Source organism: Onychostoma macrolepis, chromosome 14, assembly GCF_012432095.1.
Source record: "Onychostoma macrolepis isolate SWU-2019 chromosome 14, ASM1243209v1, whole genome shotgun sequence".
Taxonomy (NCBI): domain Eukaryota; kingdom Metazoa; phylum Chordata; class Actinopteri; order Cypriniformes; family Cyprinidae; genus Onychostoma; species Onychostoma macrolepis.
Window position 1 is genome coordinate 16083698 of NC_081168.1, and position 17582 is coordinate 16101279.

The following is a 17582-nucleotide window of genomic DNA, read 5'->3' on the forward strand; positions in this document are numbered from 1 at the left end:
TGTTTGTAGAGTGGGTGTTTTTAGCTGAATCTCCTCTACAAGCCTTTTATTTTTGCTTGAAATTTGTTTTTTAAAGTAAAACGGAACGGTAAAGGAAAATTTTATGTTTAATTTAGTGCAGAATAATGTACAAACTGTTATCTTATAGCTTAAATTACGCTGAAAATATTCTCAAAATTCTTTTTTTATATCATATAGTAAAAACATAATATACACTGTAAAAAGTGATAAGTTGACTCAACTTAAAAAAATTGAGGAAACCCGTTGCCTTAAAATTTTTAAGTAAATGATAATTAAAAGAGTAAGTTAAGTGAATTGTCAAGTTATTTACTTAATAATTTTAACGCAACGGGTTTCCTCAATTTTTTTAAGTTAAGTCAACTTATCACTTTTTACAGTGTAGAAATCATTTCATTATGACATCAAATTTAGACCTAAGAATGGCAAAATTAGAGTTAGATAATGTACAATTATCACCTGGTTTAGTTTTATTAGCAATAATGACTGGCTGTTGACTGTACAGTACATTATCTATTTCTTGGCTGCTTACCAAATAAGTACATATTGATTTAAGATTAAATTATTTTATTAGTTTACTTGTAGATTATCTTAAAGCTTCCGCTAAGGTTACCTTGGACAACAAATCAATTCTACAGGTTAATGGACACAGAATCAAGCATTCCAGAGGGTGCATTACAAATGCGACACTGGATGTGTGCGATATGACCTTATTTCAAATAAATAATTCATAAACAGGTAAATACATTAAATCAGGACATGGTGAACAAAAAGTGGATTAGATTATCTTTGATCTGATGTCTTGAAATGTAAAGCAGAGGAATGAGTTACTCAATGGAACCTGAACAGTGATTACTGTACTGTAAACATGTCATACAAAGACAAGCAAGAATAATACAAGCATACTGATGTGAGGCTACACCGATGCAGAAAATCCCTAATGATGCTTGGTGGAGTGAGGACTGAGAAATTTATAAAGGGCCCGAGCAAATGTAGTATGCAGCGTTTGTGTTTGTGTGTGAGTGACAGTGATGGAGTGAGGGTGTATGTTTGTGGCTGAAACTAAGAGGAGTCATTTCTGAAGACTAAAGATGAGCTGTCACAAGAGACGGACTGAACTCCCTCCTCAATCGATATGGGGGATTGGTTCCCTATGGGCCTCCGGAGCCGACACAAGCTTTGGTCTTTCCACTTTTAAATGGTGTATGTGAGAATTACAAAATATTACAAGCTGCAATGCAGAATTAACATACAAAGAAGAACCCTTTGAAACTTGTCATTTGCTGGCTTCTGACATCTTAAATGACAAATTAAACATTTTAGTGTTTGAATTTTTACGTCTTTGTTCAATTAAAACTATTCAGACTTCACTAAATGAAGAAAAATAAACTGCCATGTATTGAAAAGGGGCTAAAGCTGAGGCTATTGTAATGCTGCCCACAGTCCAATGGCATATTCATTTTGCATAATAAAAGTATATATTTCTGAATTTATCAGCACTACAAAGACCCCTGGAAAGGGAGGGGGCTTCAGTGAATGTTTGACTCACACGTTCTTTGCAACAGGCAGAGTGTTCTGCATGACTAACCAAAAGCAGAGAACTCAATAAGGACAGACAACACAGCTCAAATCATCAGAGAGAAAGATAGGGAAAGTGTGCAGAAAAGAAAGAAAGAAGAAGAAAAAACAAATGGACAGGCTAGCAGAGCTATGGCAAATGCAGCCAAAAATACATTAGGGAGCTCACTGCAAACAATTATTCTCTCATGCGTTTCAAGGTGTTTAGACAAATTCTGGCAGAGCTGCAGGTAAAATAATTCACAAATATGAACCTTGCAAGTCAGTTTACCAATTACAACACTTTCTTAGTCTACTTCTCCATAGTGAGATGTAAGGCCATTAACCACAGTGTTGTTTTTATGGGAAGTTTGGGGAACTTATTTCCTGGAAGACCAATAAAAGTCAATAAGATCTACAGATTTTATGGATCATTACCTTCTACTGTACATTTCCAGACTCCATAGACACAGTCATGTACCGTCAAGCTTGGTTTTAACTGGCACCAGTACAAGCAAATTTGCAGACAAGACGACACTGGCACAAGATAAAAGCTTAAATCTTACTGTATCTTTTTGGTCCATCCTCCAGGCAGAAGGCAATGGTCATTGTAGCGTCTTCCTCAAAGAACTCTGTAGCAAACGCATCCCACCATAGACTATCACTCTCCTGGGGAAGAAGGAGAGTCACGGTTAATTAATGGGAGTTAATTATACTGTGTGATATGCTTTGTCATTCTTACAAGTCTTTTTAATAGGAGTAAAAATGATTAAAAAAGGAATATTTTGTGTATAGCTCCACTCATTTTTAAGATTAATGCACGTCCATCAGTAAATTTTTTTTAAAGAAATTAATACTTTTATTCAGTAAAGACATTCATAAAGATTACCATTTCATAGGGATGTAACAATGCATCCCGAGCCAGTTGAAAATCAATACAAATAGCCTACTGTATGTGACGATTCAAATTGGTTGAGATGTTAAATGAATCGTGATACAGTTTGGGGTGTGAGTTTATAAGAATGTATATTTGAGGCGAACTAACCTTCTACAGAAAAGTTAAAATGGTATTTTCTTTTCGTCTTTCATCTGTGTAATGCACATTAAAGTAGTGTTAATAAGTGGAGCTGCTTGGTTTACAGCGGTAAACAAGGAAAGGCTGTATTGCCGCTGTTCCATAAGTGCCACCTGCTGGCAGAGAGTGAATTTATGCTCTCATTAAGCCCGTCTGCTGTTTCTGTTTCATAATAATATAATATAGTTTCAAAAAGCTAAAGTCAGACCATTCTGTTTAAAATGTGCAGAAATGTGCAGCATTTTGTCTGAGAAATAATAAAAGGACACCTTTTAATTTATAAAAGCCTAATTAATTTATTTGATTAATTATTAATTTAATTTATTTTGCCTTAAATCTCATTTTGTTAGAAAAAAAATCATGAGAAAATCATATCGTGAAATCAATATCGTGAATCGTATCGAATACATTCCTTTGAATTTAAATAAATGCTGTTCTTTTGCACATGATAAGAATCCTGAAAAATGAGTTTCTACAAAAATATTAAGCAGCACAGCCCTTCTCAACATTGCTAATAAAAAGAAAGTACTAGTTTAATAAATATCATTTGTGTATGTCATTTCTTGGGTTTGTTTTCAAAGGCTTAAGGTTAACATTAATGTAATCATCCATTGACATGCACCTCTGTGTGCTTTTTGAATTATCATTCGTAATTAATAAACACAGAATCCCTTGGTTTCATGTGACCCTGTGAGAATCAGTTTAAAGTAGCCTAGGCCTATACCTTCCCTGATGTCTTGCTCTTTTCTCCTAAAAGCTCATTTTAGACCATTCTGCGATCTAGCGTTCAAATTACATGAGCTCAGTGCTTATAAATGCAAGTTTTCCATAATTAAAGATTAAAGGTAATGTAGAGAGCACCGGCGCACTCTTATTAAAAGTCTACAATAACAACAAAATTCATTATACATAATGTACATTCAGGGCACCTAGATCCTCCAAATCCACTGCTAATGGAAAGATTCGCTAATTGACTTGAATTAAATTAAAGCCACTCCATCAGATGGCACGCTAGCTGTGAAAATACTCAGCGTATGTAAAATTAGAGTCCGCGGCATCCTGTGATTGACAGAGCTCTGATTCTAACAGACGTCGTTTAGGCCAATGTTGCCATCTAGCCGATGTTGCCTGGTGACAGATCACAAGCCCTCTCAGATGTTTACAATTAGGGCTGTCGACTTCAGGCAGCGTCACATTGTATAGTGGCCGACCCTGGAGACCTCTAGTCCCGCGTCCCGTATTCGAGAAGCGCTGTTTTCCAGCGTAGAGGAAGCAGTCTCGTCTGCTCTGTGTTTTGGGAGTGAGTCAGTGCCCTATTACAACCTGCCGTCTTAGTCACTGTAAGTGAGTGATCAGTTTTGACAACGGTGATCGTTTTTCCATTCAATAAGGCAGGAGGCTGATGTTGTCCAACACAGCTGGTTATTAGCACCACACTATCACTCATGACACACAGTTTTGGCTAACATTCTTTCCCTTGCTTTCTGCTTGTGTATGCGTGTTGTGAGTAAGTGAATATGTGTTTGCGTGTGTGATTAAACCTTGTAGTCACACTCAGCAGGATGCATGACTTCATCAGATAATCCTGCTTTCTTCATTTTTACCTTTTTTTTCCCATCTTGGCCTCTTGTGGGTTGGCAAAGCTTTGAGTTAAAACAACCTTAAAGTCAAGTGTGTATATATTAAGGATAACTGCTGTAGACTATTATACATTACTATGGTACATTTCTATAATATCAAAGGTTAAAATTAACAAAAGAGTCCAAATTCATTTGGTATTTATTTTAAGATATAGTAATATAGAGTTGTTGTTTTTTAGCTATGGGCATTTTATGGCTTTCCTGAGATAAATGTTACATGACATTGTTTACAAGCTGTTTTATTGTTTTATTTTCACAGCTGCAACACCGATTGAGCGATTACATGAGATGATACATTTCAGTAAGCTGTACTGTATCTTTCAGCATACCTTCTGATGTTCATTTATGTTTATTTATGTGCTAAAACTAGTAGAAAAGGGAAAGAGATGATTGGTTGAAATGTGTTCCATGCTGCTGATTGAACTGATGCGGCTACAGTGATGTTAAAGAGTGCCAAATGGTATTCATCGTTTAAATTTCATAATAAAATTGACAGAATTTGCCTGTTTCATATCAAAAAACAATACACAAAGCTTATTTTAATTATTGGATAAGATGCGGGCTACACATAATGTTTAGTGAAGTTTTGTTCATGCTTCTGAACTGAAAACAGCACAGACTAAAAAATCAATCTAGGGATTTAAGTATTGATATTCAATCAAAATGAAGACTGATTCAAATCGAGTAATCCATATTATCAACCCAGCCCTACTATTGAATGACTATTTTCACTCTTACCCTTTTTAAGGTCTGAAAAACAGATGTTGTTGGCCTGTATGTGACTGACTTGGGTAAGTATCGTCTCCTTTTCAGCCACATCGCGTCACAATGTACAGCGTCAATGTAGTGGTGATTGAAATCCCACAACTCTCTGAGCGTCTTTTCAGTTCAATATCTCTTTGCAGCTCATTGATGGGCACTCTTGAGCTGAGCTTATCAAACAGTGTTTGTATCAGCAGGTGTTGACTGCTCTCTTTGAGTGTTCATTGATCTTCTCCACTCTAACATCTTCCTGATGATGGGTCAATGGCTCACGGGGGGATCCATCTTACTGTACAGACACCACCAATGACCTTTGACCTCAAGTTAGGTCCTGATGAATAACTGTGATGGAGATCTAATATTTAACAACAGTCATTGTGTTTTTTATAGTCCAATATAAAAAGACAGGTCTAATACACTATATACTGTTCAAGGTCTAGGGGCAATAAGACTATACTATAAATGCTGTTCTTTCAAATGTTCTATTCATCAAAGAATCCCCCAAAAAAGATCTCCTTGGTTTCCGCAAGAATATTAATCAGCACAACTGTTTATTTTAAATTCACAATATTAATATTTTTTTCTTACTACTGTATATTACTGTTTAACATATATTAAAAAACTTTTAAAAATCTGAAAAAAAAGTTTAAAGTCAATGTCCAAAAAATCAATGTCATTAATAATAATACCTTTTACTTTTTTATTTATTTAGTTTTTAACAGATCATAATATCAGCATAACATAAAATTTATGTCAATATATAGTTTTACAATACATAACTCATGATTATATAATCTATTAACTTTTTAGCCTCTTTTAGCCTTGTCTTGTAAATCACAATCAACAGAGACATACCGTGAAATCACTTTGGGACATAATGAATACAATGACCCACATGTTCAAAAATGGTGAAAGGGCCCTCCATTATGCTCTGAAAACAAGATATCGAGCATATAGGTTGAGATAACACAGACGAAATATTGAGTTAGCATGTAACATAATTACTTTACACTGTCATTGTTTTAATTACTTTGATATAAGCTAATTACGGAAGAGCATTAATGGCCGCTAACAGCATTATCAGTATCTGCAGCAGGACTCAGAGTTATAGGATTTCATTTATCTGCAAGGCAATCTGCACTGTCACAATCAATAGGAAATCTGATTGCCCATTTGCACTAATTAACCCTATTTAATGCCTCAGCAGCCCTTGCAAACAGTATCAGTAAACCTGCGTACAGGTACGTGATGTGCCAAAGTTGGAAAGGACTGCATTTTTTAACTGTTAAATAGGATCACTTCTTATACTGTACCATACTTCCCTAGCGATGTGATTTGCATTTAAAGTGATATATCTGTGCATCCCTGTTGCACTGTTCTTATATATATATTTTTTGCTCTTGACTGACTGATGGAATAAACCAAAGCTGCTGCATTTCAGAGACATAGATCATGTTTGATAAAGATGACATATAACACTGCAGCCAAGGGAGAGTCGGCTATAGATCAGTAATCTGTAGCTGACATAGAAAATGAGAGGTTCCTGCCTTCAGTGCTGATTGTAGCTGTCTAGCGTGCTATAGCTGATAGTGAGCTTTGATGTACAGCACACCGATCAGTCCTTCAGGACCTCAGGTGAACTAACATGGGCGTCTGCACGGGTTGCCTGAAGATAAAGCCGTATTGATTGGAACGTCTAAAGGGATTCATCAATGTGCCAATGGTGGCTCTCGACCCAGTCACTGCTCCGCAGGGGCCAAGCAGCTCGGATTTATGGTAGATCCAAGAGCTTAGAGAGACAACAACGTCCCATATCCTTGGTAAATAACAATAGCGGCTGCTTTTTCCAACACATATTGTGCACACACCAACTAACTGAAATGTATACTTTTCACACGCACACACACACATTAATATGCAAGTTTTATTTATTACAATTTCACTAGTTTTTATTTTTATTTTTGTTTTGCATTTCGATTTTTAAAATGTCCTCACCTGCCGTTTAGTTTTAATGGTGAACAAAATTATTTAATTTGTAAAAAAATGCAATGTAAGTCACTTTGGAATTAAAAAAATGTTGCTAAATATGCCAGATTTATGGCTCTGTACCTTTGCGAGTTTTGATTGAGATTGTTTGCATTTTAATTCATTTTGTTACACGCAGATGGTTGCATTGTTATTTGTGAGTTTGTGCATGCTGGTTTATTATTGTGCTGTCTGTGTCAGATTTACCTGCTACTAGCGATGTACAAAAAAACAAACTATGGACAAAGTCTAATAAAATAAACAGTAATGCTTTAGAATAGGGAACATATATTCACTATTAACTAAGAGTTTTCTTTGAACAAACTCCTAATTTACTGCTTATTAATAGTTAGTAAGGTAGTAAGTTTAGGTATGTGATAGGATTAATGGATCTAAAATATGGTCATGCAGAATAAGGCAATAATATGTGCTTTATAAGTACTAATAAACCAATATGCTAGTAATATGCAAGCTAATAAGTAACTAGTTAATAGTGAGAAATGATCTTTAAAATAAAGTGTTACCAAATAAACAATATAAGGTAAATAATATAACTGAATCAACAAGTTTGTCCTATAACTGTACATTACAACTGGATATTTCAAGTCATCAATCAAGCTAAGGATATTAATTAAACCAAATCTGAATTTATACAATAACTGAAAATGTATAAACTACGGTAATTTTCCTGTAATCCTGTTTAGTTTTTGTTAGTGTTGTAGAGCACATTTATAGTTTTTTTTTATTTGGTTTTGTTAGAATATTTAGATTTATTATTACATTTTATTTACTTTTATTATAGCATCAATAAAATAACACTTTATTACAATATCTTTCCTCATAATAGTTTTTGTTTAAAATGCCATAATTTAAATGCATTTTTAGAGCCAACGGTTGTTGGGTTGCACCGGATCAGTGTGTTGTTCTTGTTGGTGTTTGTTTGTTGTGTTTCCTAACCACACAAATCCAACAGTCAGTTTCAGAATGGTTGGAATATTAATTTTATTTAGAGGCAGTGTGATCCAGCTCTACGAGGAGTATCAACATTTCTGTTTTGAATAGTACTGCGCTGAAGGCAACCTAATCGTTCATGCGACATGAGAATTGGTGTATATTGTCATATATCCACATCTGCGAACTGACATTTAAAAAGTCCTCAACCAGGCAGACTCCATTTAGACTCACCTTTCAGGACTCAAGGTCTTTGATGAGCTGAACAGAGCTGTGTGTGGGCAATCACGTGCAGGGTTTGTACAACTGCTGTTGAACTTCTTCCACCTACATATCAGTGACAGCCTCCGACAGATCTCAGGGAATACTAACGATGTAAACAAGCCAAAACCGTGGCAGAAATGGCAGTAAGAACGTAAACGATTCATGCATCGATTCATGATACCTCATTTTAGTAAACAATAACAGTATAAACAACATCCATGGGTATTTTTAAGCAAGCTATTCTCACCTGCTTGTGCTTATTTGCTGCTGTTTTAAGAACAACTGAATGTTGACAATATTTGGCTCTGTTATAAGGTTAAGTGCACATGATCTGAATTATGCAAATGAAATAAGGCAAGGGGAAGTAAACTAATGACCTTCAGAAAATCCTCACTGTATATGACACCCATTAAACAGCATAAAAGTTTGAGTAAAGAGTTTTTACAAGATTTCTATTTCAAATAAAGGCTGTTCTTTTTAAAATTCTATTCATCAAAAATATTAAGTCAAACAGCTGTTTTCAACAAAGAAACGTTTCTTGAGCAACAAATCAGCATATTAGAGATATTTTTGAAGGATCATGTGACACCGAAGACTGGATTAATAACTGCTGAAAATTCAGCTTTGCTATCACAAGAATGAATTATATTTTAAAATATATTAAAACAGAAAGCAGTTATTTTAAGTTGTAATAATATTTCACAATACTACTGTTTTTTTTGTATTTTTGATCAAATAAATGCATCTTGGTCAGCATAAGAGACTTCTTTAAAATCTGACACCAAGATCGACCTGTAACTTTTGAACGATAGTGTACATATTTCTAAATTCATATTTGTGTTAGTTAACACAACATTCAAGCATTTCGAAACCCACGTTTTTTCTAAAAATGCATTTAGTTCACAACCCATCCAAATATTGTTGAAGCTAGTGCAGTGAGAAACCAACCCATGCAGAACACTTACAGCTGGGAACTTGGTATTTCATCAGTGATAACACTCCTGAGGCTCCTCTAAAACATCATCGCTCAGGGCTGGACAAAAGGAATCAAAAATATGATCTGTACAGAAAAAGTCTGAAAACAGGAAGTTGGTAAAAATGGGCGATCCCTCTTTATCTGTTATCAGTGCAACAGTGTAGCCTGGAAGGAACTTTGGGAAAGCCGCAGGAAAAAGGTGGGACTATTGTCCTAGTATCCTGCCAGTTTAACGGCACCTTATTGTTCCAGAGAATCCATTTTTTACTTCTGTTTTGTTTTCAATGTAATGTCACATATCAGCCGGGACCCCATAACCTGTTTTTGCATAATGCAGCCAATTGATAAGAGGTTTGTACGTTATCGTCATCCCATAGAGAGCGCAAAATAAAGTTTAAAGACTTTTAAGTCCACTGTTACCATTAAAAAAGAAGAAAATTTCACTGATACATTATTGATAATGAAATAATAAGATATTTCTCAATCCTATTCGGCTGACAGCTTAACAAAACTCGTCAATTTGGAAACATCAATTTATGCTAGACTTATCATGTGCTCTTAAAACACAATCCATTGTCCATCACCTGCTTCCTACAAAATCAATTAGGCAGCATGTAATATAAATGATGATGGACTTGGTTAGACTGATTTGCCATTTGGTGCCATTTTAAGCTCTTATGGGACTGTGGAGGAGCTGTGATGATTGGTTTACCTTGAGGACTTTGAGACTGAGTTTCTCCACAGTGAAATGCATTATCGATCGCACTCAGATCAAAGCGAAATGCCACTGTGTACTCGCACTGCTCCTTTGCATAAATGCATCCCATTCCAAAACCATTAGACAGATTAATAAAGCTAGCCTTTCATTTGTTGTCTTCTTAGTGACCTCTCCTTTCTTTTCACTCTTTCCAAGCCTGTGAATATTAAGAAGTCTTATGCTAATGAGCTTATACCAGCTGAGGTAGATGAAACTCCTCCTCTGAATCTTAACCAGCATGCTTATTTGCATATGCTTATGCGGCAGGTTATCCTGCAAACCTTTTAAATGGCAGCAAACATGTTTGATGCTCTTTCAGCACGCAGGCCTCATTGAAAACATGTCCATATGCACAACAAAACTCGATATGCCTTCAATTAAAGGTGCACTCTATTTTTTGGTTTATGTTGCACATGCTGATACAACAGACTTAACGGCATGGATGCAGAATAATGCAAAAGCATGCTATTGTTTAATTGTTCTGTTCACAGTCAGCCATGGTTCATTTTTCTGCAAGTGAAAGTGTCCAAAAACAGCAGGATAATGAAGATAGAGTAAATAGTATCAAAGTCCATTTCAAGGAAAGTCAATTCACTCAGTGACCATTTTTGCAATGCCTCTGGGCATGCAAATGCCAACTACTCCAAAAAAAAAAAAAAAAAAAACCTGCTTGCAAAAAACACATTTAAATAACATTTTTAATTAGCAACAAAATCTGACATGACCTTCTAAAACTTCTAACAGAAGCTGTGATGATGTGATGAATTTACCAATTGGAATTTGGCTTTTATATTAAGAAGGTGTTACTTAATCTGTCATATTGTGCTTTGTACTTTCTCCCATTCATAGTAATGCGTGAATCTTGGTGTACAGTACATACAGTTTTTGATACACTGCAGGTGCAAAAGCTGTCACTGAGGATAGTATGTGGAAAGTACACTTTCAAAAGGTACACCTTTGTATCCTTAAAGTTACATATTAATTCCTTTTGAAAGGGTACCGCCCCAGTAACAGCTTCTGTAACTTTTCTTTCTGAGAGTGTTGTATTTAGCTGGTCATGTGATCTCATTTAAAAACAACTTCTAATAGACCACTGATATGAGTCTTCATGTCATGCAAGTGTACATGATTTAGGTTGTTTTTTAGAAACTGCATAAATGTACCACTGTTTTTGAAAAAAAAAAATATCCAAAATGTAGTCTTTACATAAAAATAAAATGCACTGAAGTTCTCGAACAAGAGAAGCTGCTATTTTTACATGTGAAGTTGGAAATTTCCATAGGCAAATCAGCATCTGTAACTAATGCTAACTACTTTCTTGTGAAGTGTATAGCAAATTCACTATTAGTATTAGCAAATTCAGTATTAGAGACCCGAACAGCCTTTAACCAACTGTTAACTGTTGAATATTTCACATAATACAAACCACTACCAACAAACACACCTCGAAGGGTGAAAAATGATTGCAGGTTTTCCAAACATGTCCCCTTTCTAGCATTAAAGTCAAACTGAAGTGCCTTGAAATGCACAGTTATTCAACATGTTAGCAAAATTTAAACTGAAACAGGAAGTCAGGGCAGAACATATCGAGTGGCTCATTCCCTTTTTTTAAAAATAGCATTTTACAAAAGCATTTCATTAACATGTCAGTCCATCAAAGCCACATTTTTATTTAGCTGAATTCGATCAGTCTAATAGTTCCCCCCTTTAGATTTGAAACTGTTACTAAAGAAAAAAAGATTAACAGAGATCATTTTTCGAAAGCTGATGATGTGTAGTTTAAAAGTGTATTAGTGTGTTTAAATATGTGTTGTTTATAATGCCCAGGCTTTTTTTCTCCTTCATTGCTTTAAAACACAGCATTCTGTGTAAAATTCAGGCGGATATGTCGGAAATGTTTTGTGGTCAGTGCTGACTGGTGCATATGATCCACTCTGCGGAGGTTTTCTTGACACTGACACGAAACCAGACTTCATTCAAACCAATAGAAAGCATGTTTAAACTATGTTAATCACTCCCTATCCCTTATATAGTGCACTATGTGTCATTTGCCATACAGAACATAGTAAATGCATGAACAAGCAACTGATTTCAGCCACAGTTCCAGCAGTTTTTATAGTGTAGGGGGGCAGGATGCTTCAGATTCTAGAAAGCATTTGGTTGGACAGAAAATCTGTCCAATCTCAAAATCATTGATCTGTATTGGTGGTAGAGAGAGACTACATTTTGAATGCGTACATCTTTTAAATGCAAATTTTGTCAACACACAAGCTTATTGATAACCTCAAGGCTAACATATTCATACTAACAGCCAAAAAACAACTTTTGACTTTAAAGACCTAGATCTAACAGATAGCAACAAACAGCAATGTTTTGATAGAACCATAGAATCACATTATTTATCAACCAATGAATGATTTGTTATTTCTACATATTAAGCTGGGATTGGAGAAAGTATTTAAATGAAATATTACAAATTTAGTACATTTCATGACAAACTCCCTGGTGCTCTTTAAAACGCAACAGTCTAACTGCTCTGCTCTGAAGTTAGTTTGCTGCCAGCAATGGACAGAACAGTTTTAGCCTCTGGACAATAAAATACATCAATCACCAGCTTCTGTACTGAGAACTCTTGAGTCAAGAGTCGGGACTCTTGAGCCCTCCTGTCTAGCTTTCCTGAGCTCCTTCCTGCTTTTGTCCAATTCTACTTTCACTCCAGTCATGTGATGTGCACCATGAAGTGTAATTCCCATGTTTTTAAGTGCTAATACATCGATTAGCTAGCTTTAATGTACAGTCATTAAATGACCGATGCAGAGAAATATAGAGCCAAGTGGTTATTAAACACCTTTGTTTGACAGTGGCTACTTTAGCGGTGCGCTCCCCCTGTTGTTTCAGTGTTTGCCTAGAGCTCTTAAACTAAGAAAGTCTGCATGTCTACATGATGGATGGCTGTGGGGGGAACTCTCCCTTGTAAAATCTGTGCTAAATTACCACTGGCTTCAAATGCACATCAGCGTGCTTGGCTAATAAATACTGCGCTCACTGTTTGCAAAGATATCAGCAATAGAGTTGCGTTATTATGCCGCCGTGGCAAGGCGCTAGACCTGTACGTGCTACAATTTGCAAAAAGCATACAAGATATCAGACCTTTTACAAACATTTCTACCATCTGCCAGATGGATTTGTGTGCACAGAGCAGAGATGTTTGTTCATTTGAGCCCATACAAAATTCTAAAAGATTCATGAAAACGTTTGAGATATAACAAATGTTGCAGGTATATAACAGCAAACGAGGTGTCAGAATGTTTGTTCCAGACTTTTCTAGAACGATGCAGCTGCTGAATGGTGCGCATTATTGGTTGCTGCATGAACTGACTGATGTGATGCAAAGCAGTTATTTGAGTGAGTCAGTTATTGATTCCAATTAAAATTTGTTTTGGAAATCTTGATGAGTAATAAATAAAATAAAATAAAATAAAATAAAATAAAATTACACTTTAATATTAATTTACAATATTATTTCTTAATTTTATTTCTCTATATACTTTCTCTCTTTGCTCTTTTTGAGTTCCAGATTGCAACAGTTTCCAGAAGCAAATCACAATCGTCATCTAAACTCATTGTTACCTTCACAATGAAATATCTTATCAAGATCAATCACTCATGAAGATTTAATCTTAGCAAATGCCCTTTTATGCCAAAGTGAGGTTGTGAAGATTAAAATGATATATTGGCACATGTTTATTATGGGCTGTTTGGTAAGTGGCGTTTCAGAGTGGAAGTCTTCAGGGTTTGGGCCGCTGCTTATGCATTATTCATGATGTTGTTCCATTGCATCTCTGCAATACAGCCCAGGTCTCCTTATAGTTACAACACCTCCATCAAACACATGAGCAGAAGCTCACATGACAGAACTGCGACAGTGCACTTCATTAGTTTATTTAATGCTGTTTTTCAAAAGTTCACAAATGGGTATGACATATTGTGATAACGATAAATACTGCAATTATTTATCTTGCTTTTTGATAGGTGAGTGGAATTCGGAGATGGTTTGAGGAGGTAGAAGTTGCAAGAGGAGACCCAAGGGGAATTTGTGGGCAGACTTGCATTGCAACCAGCAGATCTTAGAAGAACACTATTTTCCATTTGGATCAGGATTACAGACACATCTGTGTATCACAGCACAAATATTTACAGCTGTTTTACTGTATTATTTTAATAATAATACAATAAAAGGGGTAAGGGGTGTTTCAAGTACATACAGTCCATGTTTTGTTGTCATTAAACTGATTTTACTGTTTAAAAAAAAGGAAAAGAAAAAAAAAACAAGCAGCTAATTACATTTCATCCAACATATGGGTTTTCTGAGTCACAGATACTAGAAAATGAGAATGACTTTGAATCTACATAAAAGCACATGTTAGACCAACAATATTCCCTCAACTACAGAGTTGTTTGAATAAACTTAATATCGAACAATACTGCTGATTTACTAAGGGTAAATGTAAGTCCCCAGCATGCACTGCAGAATAAATAAATGATGCATTTACTATTATAGGATTATTGTTTTACTGTTTTCGGAATTTATTTATGATGTTTTTGTTGTCACTGTTTTTTTGGTGATGCTAAAATCTTGTTATGCTTGTTTGTTTTCACCGTTACTAAGGTCTGCGTGCATCTATATAAAACTGCTCTGTCCTTCAGATCGCAAAGTTCCCTTGAGGTTAAATGCCATAAACAACATCCATAACAACACAAGGATGAAGCTTAAAATATTTTGTTTTGTTAACTGAAGATTTGGTGAATAAGAAATATATTGTTGACTTCACAGCAATTCATCGGCTGAATGTGAACAACAAATTCAAATTGACAAAAAACATATTCCATCATGCTCCCTTGAATTTTCAGCTTTTGACTATATATAGGCTATATATATTATTATCAATAGCCTAATTATTAAGATCATCTTTTTGGTGTGGATGACAACAGATGTCATCTGCCATCATCTGCCAGATGTTGAAGTTTTGAATGCATCTGAAATACTAAAATCAAGTAATGTTTTTCAGTCCAATGCTGACATCACTTATGCGGGAAAGTTTGTGGGACTATTCATTTTCTCTTTCATTGCAAATCAAACGCTTCTGTTTTACCATAAAGTTTAACTCATTTCCTTTATCCTTTAAATTATCAGTCAGGTTATTAGTAGAAACGCTTGTATAGTTTTTTATTGTTGAAGTTGAAATCTTTATTTAAAACAGTTGTGTTGCTCTGGGAGAAGAGCATCATTGCTCTGCGCTCGTGCGCTGTTCATTACCTTACTGCCTCCACGTGGATTTTAATTAGTGATCAAAGTGGATGCTTATGTTGCTTCTGTACACAGTGCCTAAATGATGTGACTTCAAAAAAGCGCTTGAGAAAGCCTTAAATATGTCTCTAAATGTCCATTATGTTCTGAAAATGTAAAACGCACATCTGTTTTCTCGTTGTTGGAAATCATTCCATGGAAGTGCACTGGAATTTTTAGGAATCACTGTCCCGAATAGATACTGAAGTAATCCGAGCAATATGATACACTCAGCATTATAACAATGCACATTACACTTGTGCATTTATGTAACTTACAGTGCTCACAAAGTCACACGGATATAGTTCGATCACTTAGTTCACGCTCTCAGTTTTGTCCAAATTAGGAAAGAATTAGAATCATTTTGCAAATGCACTGGCCAACATAACTTTTCCCAAACTACAGCTGTCACTGTCTCGCGTGGAGCAATGCCAAACTCACCTCTGTCCGGGACTGGAGTCGTTTGTTCATCTCATAGATTCTGTACTCAGGCTGCACCATGTACGGTGAATGTCTCCGGTAGAACGGTCCGAAAGGGGACGAGTAGAACGGGTCGTGCGGAGGGTTGGACATGTTGATTCCGTGTCGCGATTACAGCAGCGCCGAAGCTTCAGCATCCATACAGCGCGCCTGCAAGATCTCCAAACGCCGCGAGACAGCAGCAGTCACTGGCTGCACGCGGAGCGGAGAGATGAGAGCTCGCGGAGGAGGCGGGAGAGGAGAGCAGAGGAGAGGAGAGGAGAGCAGGGGGAGGAGGGCTGGGCTCTCATTGGATAGCCGCAGGCTGCACTGGAACATTGTTGAGGGTGAGCCAAGCCAGTCTTGCAGTCTTACCATCCCACCAAAACCGACTGGCCTTTATGTTAATGTTTGTGTTCGGTAACTTTCAAATTAGCGTGGCAGCGTTGTACAAAACCAGGGCTAGTTGTCACATGGGGAGTAACTTAAATGTTGTTTTCTTAGCATTGTTGGTTTTAAGCATTTTGTTCAAAGCTATATTCAGTTAGTACAGAATTTGTGAATTATGTCCGTCAGATTAAATTTCCAGTCACATTTTACTAGATAAACTTCCTTTACTAGATAACTTGCTCAAACAATAGGGCACACCGATAGCAACGGCAAGGTTATGGGTTCCATTCCCAGGGAAAGCAAGAAAAGCTAAAATGTACTAATTAAATGCAATGCAAGTTGCTTTGCATAAAAGTGTCTGCCAAAAAACAATAAACCCACAATGGTATACTTTAAGATCAAGTTATGTATTATTAAGTTAGTATTATCAAGTTTAGGACAAGGCTTTATTCAACAAATGCCAGGCCGGGGCAAATTGTCATATTTTTAGTGCAGTGTTTTAGATCAAGCATATGGCAGGTTCTCATTGTGACAACTTTCCCCATAATAATGGTGGACATATTCACTAGCTTTAGACTGTATGCCAGTCTCAGAAAGCAATGGGGTCTCTGAGCAAAAACGTAACTGTAATTCCAAATGTGGGGGCAAAATATAATCACAATTATTATTTTTTTTTTTTATTATTAATTTGAAACATAATATGTAGCCTATCTTAAAATTCTAGGCCTAGTTAAATTTACTTTTTTTTTCTCTTGTATATATTTATTTATAGATTTGAAGTATTCAAAAGGATTCTACATGTTTTTTATGTGGTCAAAATCTAATAAAAACATGCACCTCATAATCTCAATACAGATTTAAAAGAATATACAGAGACAGAAGGTGAAATAAAACTAAGTAAGTCCACTAAAAGGTTATAATGTCTGCAGATATAAAGGACAGATGATGCAATGCTTGGGTGCATGTTGACCCACCTTGAATAAGACTGACAAATGCACAGCATATACTAAAAAAACAACTTCTGATCCCACATTGTAAGGGTTTGGCTTCTATATGTTTCATCTGTACATGTGTTTGTGCTCTTCTGTTAATACGGCACAGCATCCTAATACATTATAGTTCCAAAAATAACCTCTATAATTTAAAACTAAAATAATATAGCAATGTTATAGCACCACACTGCCATATATCAGAATAATGGCCACACCTGAGGCTTCTCTGGTTTAGCTGCATCAGTTGTAAACAGATACAGTGCTGTACAAATGTGCTTGAAAACTGGAGTTATTCAGGACTGAACAATGATTCTGATGATGTCTATTTCTTTTTATGCTAATTTGTTAATCTAATGCTGATGTCGATAC

At 35.8% G+C, this 17582-nt stretch overlaps 1 protein-coding gene across 1 annotated transcript in view; it reads right to left on the reverse strand.

Moving 5' to 3' along the window:
• ldb2a (LIM domain binding 2a) overlaps nucleotides 1-16064 on the reverse strand; it is a 67408-nt gene extending 51344 nt beyond the window's left edge. The window contains exons 1-2 of the mRNA XM_058797547.1: nucleotides 15814-16064; nucleotides 2142-2244 (exon numbers count right to left, since the gene is read on the reverse strand). Of these exons, the coding sequence (XP_058653530.1) occupies nucleotides 2142-2244; nucleotides 15814-15945 (235 nt within the window). The 5' untranslated portion in view covers nucleotides 15946-16064. The remainder of the gene's footprint in view (nucleotides 1-2141; nucleotides 2245-15813) is intronic.
• Nucleotides 16065-17582: the final 1518 nt, after the last annotated feature.